At 44.2% G+C, this 8,377-nt stretch overlaps 1 protein-coding gene across 1 annotated transcript in view; it reads right to left on the bottom strand.

The window, feature by feature from the left end:
• LOC308327870 (equilibrative nucleobase transporter 1-like) overlaps positions 1 to 7,193 on the bottom strand; it is an 11,362-nt gene extending 4,169 nt beyond the window's left edge. The window contains exons 1-9 of the mRNA XM_080781452.1: positions 7,095 to 7,193; positions 5,044 to 5,293; positions 3,460 to 3,589; positions 2,986 to 3,032; positions 2,795 to 2,871; positions 1,937 to 2,029; positions 1,652 to 1,791; positions 1,132 to 1,241; positions 136 to 303 (exon numbers count right to left, since the gene is read on the bottom strand). Coding sequence (XP_080637578.1) covers positions 136 to 303; positions 1,132 to 1,241; positions 1,652 to 1,791; positions 1,937 to 2,029; positions 2,795 to 2,871; positions 2,986 to 3,032; positions 3,460 to 3,589; positions 5,044 to 5,233 — 955 coding nt within the window. The 5' untranslated portion in view covers positions 5,234 to 5,293; positions 7,095 to 7,193. The remainder of the gene's footprint in view (positions 1 to 135; positions 304 to 1,131; positions 1,242 to 1,651; positions 1,792 to 1,936; positions 2,030 to 2,794; positions 2,872 to 2,985; positions 3,033 to 3,459; positions 3,590 to 5,043; positions 5,294 to 7,094) is intronic.
• Between the last annotated feature and the right edge of the window lie 1,184 nt (positions 7,194 to 8,377).

Raw genomic sequence — 8,377 nt, 5'->3', positions numbered from 1 at the left:
GCGAGGGCTCTCCCATGGTCAGTCTCTGCAGCATGGGGCTGAGGGTGTGTGTGTGTATGTTTTTACCCAGCGAGGGCTCTCCCATGGTCAGTCTCTGCAGCATGGGGTTGAGGGTGTGTGTGTGTATGTTTTTACCCAGCGAGGGCTCTCCCATGGTCAGTCTCTGCAGCATGGGGTTGAGGGTGCTGATGAACAGGTAGTGTCTGAGCTGCATGACCGACAGCCACAGCACGTGCCACAGGAAAAACCTGGACAGTACGCACTCTCTGAAACTCCTCCCTGGCGCCGGAGAGACTTCAATCTCTTCATCGTCCAGGAAGAGAAGGAAAGGCAAGACAAGACATTGAAAGAGAACAACAGAGGACATTTTGAGAAGTCAGTCTGCTATATAGTCAACGGTATATACCAGTGTCAGTGAATTCCCAAACTGTGGGTTGTGACTCATTTATATGGATCACGACAATCCAAGACATAACAAAAAAACAAGGAGATAGTGAAAATAGCCAATTGACAATTTTCAAGTTGTAACACTGGTTGTGAACATGGGGACCAGTAAGGGTTCATTTGGAATTATTTCAATGGACACTGAGGAATTTACCGTGTTGCTTGGAGTCTCAGAGGTTTAGCCTACATGTTGTGGCGAATTGGGCTCTGTGGCCTAATTAGAGTCACCTGATCCAAACTGTTCACTTGAGGGACAGACGCATTGCTTGTGTGGGACAAGTGGGACAGGGGTTTGCTATTCAATTACTTGATTTGATGTCATATTATTATGATGACCATATGTCTAATATTGCCTATAATTTTGTTAAACCCCTCTGGCGTCTCACATTTTGTTTTACAATACATGGCTGACTTGGTACAGTAGCCTATATAGGGCAGGCCGGGTGCCCACAATTTTGTTGACTTTTGCTACTTTCAAAATGACCAGCTCTATACCCACCAAAAAACAGTATTATCCCATTGCTGAAAATTGTTTAAAAATGTACCTAGTGGCGCACTTGAGGTATATAGGGGAGGAAATGGAACGGGTAGGGTTTTGTATAGCTTTCTAATGCTTACTGCCGTCTGAGTATTCTTGAAAACAAAGTATTGCCTGGTTTGAGAACCACTTGTGCATACAATACACACCTTTCTTTGGAGGGCTCTCCTGGTCAACTGGTGTAGCCGCTGTAGCGTCGTCACCCTGTAGGCCTATCTGACCTCTCGCTGCCTCCAGCTCGCTTTTTCCACAGGTCACCCTGGCAGAGCAAAGAGCACACACACACACACACACACACACACACACACACACACCATACAATCTTTTATTTAAATCTGTAACTTGTATGTCCTGCCCTGGATTCGAACCTGGATCTCCTGCATGAGAGACTAAACTTCAAGATGGAATTCCCACTTCTATTACAGGGAGGAGTCTCTAAATTTGTATGAACAAACTATACCATTTATTTAAAGATGAATTCATTCCGCAGTCAAAATGTGTCAATTCCATTGTTGACACTGTAGATAAATGGACACTATGGATGTTACTGCACAGTCAAAGAACCTTTTTTTTTTATGTCTTAGCCATACGTATGTATAGCTGTCAAGTAGGTAGGGAATCATACCCATAGGTATAGCTGTCAGGTAAGGGGTAGGTAGGGAATCTTACCCATAGGTATAGCTGTCAGGTACGGGGTAGGGAATGCTGGACGTGGGCATCAGTAGGAAGGTCCTGGCCGTGTGAATGACACCACAGGCAGACACGAAGAGGAGGCAGTCACGCAGAGAAACACCCGACTCGCCCAGCAGCTAAAGAGGGAGAACAGGTAGGGATGCCGTCTGTCATTTAATAACATCATTCCCCTCCTCCTTCGGCGCACCTTCTTAGAAGATACTATACCCTCCACGTATTCATTTGTGTGTGTGTGTGTGTGTGTGTGTGTGTGTGTGTTACCTTGATAACGAGGAAGACTGCTGAGGAAGAGTCAAAGGCTCCATTATATAGTGTGATGATGGTGGAACGACGGGAGCCAAACAGGTTTCCGACCTGCGGTAGATAAAGAGATGCAAATATAAAGTGTAGGCTATGTTTCATTATATACACTCGCACGCACTGTAGCGGGAATTCTTGGTCTCAATATTAGTAAGCATAAGGAAGCATCAGAAGCAGGACATCAAGATTCAGGTATCATCATTCTTTATTCAAAGTTCTCAGTCGGTTGTCAGTACAGCAAAATGGTAGCATCACTGCGTCCCGGTTCTCTCCCAGCACTCAATGAATTCACCCCCTTTATTCCCCAGCTCATCTCCATTTACAACAGCAATAGACTGTCAGTAACAGTTTATTCAACATCTCCTTCTATGGTTGGACTTAAGCAGAGAAGACAAACATGCTATTCTAATAGTCCTAAAATGAGAGCAACACACAAATAGTTACACCTTTGCTGACAGTGGTATATTTAAGCATGGAGACTCAGCTGATGGTCAATTAGAAATGAGCTCAATGGTGAAAATAGACTGTATGGAAGGATGAGAAACACCCAATAATGTATATGTATGATTGATGATCTATTTGGCATTCTAATATTTCCATTACAGCACGCACGCACACGCGCACACGCACACACACACACACACACACACACACACACACACACACACACACACACACACACACACACACACACACACACACACACACACCACACACACACACACACACACACACACACACACACACACACACACACACCACACACACACACACACACCACACACACACACACACACACACACACACACAGTACCATACCTGCATGTTGGTGATCAGGAGCAAAGTGCCTCCCAGAGCGATGAAGATCAGAGCGGGGAAGAGCATGTTGGAAAGGGCTGAGGGACAGCAGGTACAGTAATGTGACCATCTGTACCAACTGTAACTCATCTTCAATGTAGTAGTTCAGTGTGTAGTTCAATGTGAGCAGCAAGATGGAGTTGAGGACTAACCTGAACTTGAGAATGCCAGGAACAAGGTACCCAGGGTGTAGAGTAATCTGGTGGGAGAGAGGATTAACCCATTCTGACCTGAGATCAGATTCATACGAGGTTTCCACTGGACACACACTGGTCTGATTAACCCATTCTGACCTGAGATCAGATTCTAAAAATGTCAGTCGTTCTTCGAATTTTTCAAAAAATAGCAGACCTACAAGCTCGGAGCTTGTAGATCTGCTATTTTTCAATAGCTAAAGCATAACATGATGCTAACACCAACATGGGTTCCCGTTCAGAATGGGTTAACAATAAAATAATAAAATAAAAGATTAAAGTGATGTGACTTTTTATGCTAATTCAAATGGTTTTGTTTCCGAGATCAATTTGCTGAAGGACAACATTGTTTACAGTTTAAATATTTCGAGTATATTTACATTTGGTGTATCTCTGAATCCATCCGGCCAAAACAAAATCAAAACGACTCACATTCCAAACAGTCGAGCCGCTGCAGTGCCGTAATGGTCAAACAGGTAGCCATTGGGCAGCGTCAGGGCATTGTCCACAAAGACGGCGATGGTGAAGACCAATGAGAACTGGTCATCCTGTCCACTGCAGTCTGTGTGTGTGTGTGTGTGAGAGAGAGAGTTACACTTTTTAACACAATGTAAAAACTACACAAATATTAGAGAGGAGTTCTTCCCAAAATTTGAAACAAATTTCCCAGAATTCAGAAGTATGACAGAAAGGGAAAGATTACCAGTCCTTCTGGGGGAACAGAAAGAATGTGCAGTTTTTGCTGCAAAATATGTCAATTCCTGTCACAAGAAAAGGGACAACCAGTAGGACACACATACAGTATGCCATGTTTTATTTTCTGCACCACCTGCTTTATTTTATATTATTTTAATTTATTTTTTCATGTCATTGATATTATGTTGTTATGTTGTTGTTTGTAATATCTGTGATTGTGCTTTGGCAACACTTGTAAAACGTCATGCCAATAAAGCCTGTTGAATTGAAATTGAATTGAATTGAGAGAGAGAGAGAGAGAGAGAGAGAGAGAGAGAGAGAGAGAGAGAGAGAGAGAGAGAGAGAGAGAGAGAGAGAAGAGAAAGGATAAAACAGCTGGGATCTGGGTAATCAATGAAAGTGTGTGTTCATCAAGGTGATAATGGAACAAAAAAAATAATGGAAAAGAAAATAAATCTCCTTTATCTGACTCTCTGAGGTTGGAAGATATGGTGCTGTAGAAAAGAAACACCATGGCACCAAAATATGTGATGTTTGAGGAGAGGATTTTTTTTTTTTTTTAATATTTTTTTATCCCACGATTTTGTAACCCATTTTTCACCCCTGTGTCAATCATCTAATGTGATCCTGGGCTCTACACACCCTCCGCCAACCTGGGGAGAGCAACGGACTTAACTCATGCTTCCTAGGAGGAGAGGATTTCTGGATGTACTTTTGGTTCTGTGTAAGGATAAAAACACCAGCTCAGTGGCCTTGTGGTTAGAGTGTCCGCCCTGAGACTGGGAGGTCGGGGTTCAATCCCCGGCCGGGTCATACCAAAGACTCTAAAAAATGGGACTCCCTCCCTGCTTGACAATTCAGCATCAAGGGTTGGAATGGAGGGGGTAAGTCCCTGTGACATACTAGTGTCATGTCCAGGGGGTGTACTTGTACATCAAGCTGCCTCACGCTACAGAAACAGGAGATAGGCTCCTGCCCTATGGGCCTCATGGCTTGGCAAGGCTACTTAAGGATCAAAACATGCACATGAGCTGCTGCTGCAGAGACTGACAGAAATGCAGTCTCTGGTGATATCTGTATACTATAGACAGTACCACACCATTATTGTGATTACAGTTGATACAATCCTAATTAACTAAGTTTCAGAATTACATCATTGTGAAACATAAAATCATGATTTTCAATTACTTGCAGTTAATTGTGCAGACCTAATCCAAAGCTATTAGTAAAATACTTTTAGACAACACCATTATTGACTTACTACATCATGCCTGCGAAAGGGTAAAGTTTCAGATGAAGGACAGAGTGAGCAGAACTTGCCTATTGTTTGTGTTCCGTTGACATCTGTTGTGTTGACACACAGCGAGCTGAAGTAGCCCTCTGCCTTGAGGACAAAAACAAGGGAAGCCCATCCGAACACAACCCCAGTGAAACACAGGCACTCCACCAGACCCGTGGCCAGTGTGAACCAGCGGCGCACCCCTGAGGTGCCGGCACAAGTCAGCAGCATCGTCCCTCCTCGTGCACAGCTGCACAAAGGAACACACAGTGGCGTCCTTGGTGAGCTTTCCTGAGAGAAATGGAGAGGAAACGAATTACTACTAAGTCACAATGACACTCAAAATATATTATTGTCAGCAAGACAGACATGAGCATCACATGGAAACAGCTTGGTTTAGTTCAACACAAAAACAAACTTGAGTACAGGTGGAATTCAAACATTGTCTGGAGTCATTATTCAGACGATAGTCCATTACAATGATGACTTGTGATGAAGTGAAATAGCCATGGAGCTGTGCCCTGCAGGCCAGGTCAGTACTGAGGTGCTCTTAATGGTACACCTCAGCTATGGCTGTGCATGCCCAGGGCATCACTCCGTGGATTAGTCTATAGCACAATGCAGACAACAAGCATTAGCTTTGCACAAAACTACACTCCTTGGGCTAAGAACGGCCATAGCCACTTGCCCAAAATGTGCTCTATATCCCACGGTTAACCTTCTCATAACGTCAACTGATATACTGATTGTATCTTACGTATGAGCGAGCAGACACATGCCACATGGACACATGACACATGGGCACATCCTAATGATGATGACTCAACCAGGAACACCTTCTCTTCTTGAGATTCTAACTCCCTTTCCCTGTGGAAAGTTTCCCAGTAACTGACAACACTGACATGAATGATGTTCCCGCAGCTTATTGCAACCCAACCTCTGATAGTCCAGAGCCCTATAGCTAAGCTTGCATCAAACTATAGAGCGTATGCACATGCATGATTTTCCCATCAGGACACCCATCATCTAGACCGAAGACATTGAGCAGCATGGAGTGTTGGAGTTTGGAAGCGCTCGTTTGAAATCACTCAACCGTCCTGCCGTACCACCCGTTTCTAAATATCACATAATGCAGCAAAATGTTGTGTTATTGAAAACAAGCACTTCCAAACTCTGACACTCTGAAAAATAATCAAATGCAGGGCATTTCTTGACAGAAAGTAGCTCATAACGTTTCTATGGTGGATTTTTATGAAACAAAAACTTTGCAGATAGAAAGAGGATAATTCAAGCTTTTCGTACAGCTGCAATGCTGGTGAGTTTAACATTGTTTAATGCAATCAGACAGGACTTTTCTGTTTGCAGGAATGGGCTGTCAAGGCCAGAAAGTAGTTTTTTGCCACTCAGTGGGCGTTCCCGCATAACTTCCAGGTACGATGATGTCACACGCATATCCTCTAAGGTCGCGAATACAAGCGGCCGAAATGAGTTTTCTTCGACGGGTGGCTGGCATCTCCCTTAGAGATAGGGTGAGAAGTTCAGTCACATGAGAGAGACTCAGAGTAGAGTCGCTGCTTCTTCGCCTGGAAAGGAGCCAGCTTAGGTGGTTCGGGTTCCCTAGGGAGGTCCTCGAGGCACGTCCCACTGGGAGGAGACCCCGGAGCAGACCAAGGCACAGTTGGAGGAAACACATCGACTCACTGGCCTAGGAAAGTCTCGGGATCCCCCAGGAGGAAGTTACTAATCTTTCTCTGGAGAGGGAAGTCTGGAGCACTCTGGTGGAGCATGTTGCCCCTGCGACCCAACTACGGATAAGCGGTTGAAGATGGATGGATAGCAAACCAAATACAAACCACTATTAATGAATGGCCCAGCACCACTGGACCAACAAACAATCTGGTAAAACACAGTCTCAAATACAATATGGCACGGTGAGAAAAACAGTGAAAGGTTGTAGGTTAGTTATGTTAGTTCAGTTGTCCTCCTACAATGGATCACATAATACATCTGGTTACCCCTCAATACAAATTGAGGGGTAAAATTAATACATTATACAAAATGTAGTAAAATACAACAAAATACCAAAACCTACCCAGTCAATATTCCCAAGGCTTCCACTGCCGTGGCTGTGGATGTGGTTATCTATCTTGCTTCTGAAGAAGGCGGTCGCATCTTTTCCTCTCTCCCTCCCTCTCTGCATATTCCCTGCTACACACACACACACACACTCCTACACCACACGCCACCTTTCTTTTCTGAAGATGCAGCAAGTAGGCCGGGCGCAGCGCACGCTTGCGACCAGCAGCAATAACTTTGGTTTGATTGTGTGTTTCAAGCCTTATGACCTGCTGTAAAACCTTTTGCCCTTCGGGGACACTAATAAACAACCTTGAACCTTAAACCAGGATAGGACCCGGAGGCTCTGGACGACGATAAATCAGGCTAACAGTTGACTAACATATTGTCCCCATGCAGGTCAAAAGCCCTCTTAAAACCCATTACCCTTGGCTTGTACCCTTTACTGACTCCGGCAGCATACTTCCACTGCAGTACGGTCAACACCATTAAGATGAACCAGCCCATGACTGAGATTGATGTCCATCTTCATGCTCATTATTATGTCCAAGAGTGGCCTCAACTGTTTCCCAAATGTATCTCGCAGCTCCTTAGTACAACTAGCTTGATAGTTTCAGTTTTGCTTGTTGTCTGTGCTGCCCTATTATTAATTACATCCACTAAAAGTAAAACATGACAAAGTCCTTTTTGTTCACTGTCATCATAGTGTCCTCTTTTTCACCTTATTGTCACATGTTTCACATTTCCTTGTTCCTTGATAGTCTGACTCTGCAGTGTTTCTCTTGAAACCAGCTTCTATACTTGGTCATAGCTGACCAGGGCCGTGGGAAGATATTTACAATAGGAGGTGCCGAAAGCTTGGCAAAATGCACGTGCCTTGCCTCGTGCACGAGCATTTTCGCACATTTTCACGCAGAAAAGTACTTTCCCTCTCCACACGCATGAGCAAACTGACACAGGCAATTAACCAGGATAAGGCGCCGATACTGTGATACAGCATAGCCTATTTATTAGGCCTAGTAACAGAAATCTGTTTCGATTCAAATTATTTTATTTTTTTCCCCACTGTGCCTTGGGGGAGGGGGTGCTCCTCACCAAATGTGATCAGAACTGAGAGACGATCCGTTTTTTATCTCATTCCTGTTTGACTTCATGCGTATGACCTCGCTTATCTTGGCACGCCTAATACCTTTTAACATCCTCTTCTGTTCTGACACATCTTTACCGTGCCAATAAGTTGCTCTGTTATCGTCTCAGTAAGTTGCATCAGATTCCAACCAGCGAAAGACGCTCCCAGCC

This window comes from Protomyctophum bolini (assembly GCF_963924005.1).
Source record: "Protomyctophum bolini genome assembly, chromosome: 2".
In the NCBI taxonomy this organism is placed as follows: Eukaryota; Metazoa; Chordata; class Actinopteri; order Myctophiformes; family Myctophidae; genus Protomyctophum; species Protomyctophum bolini.
Note: the sequence above shows the minus strand (reverse complement) of the source record. Positions and strands in the feature narration are given on the sequence as shown.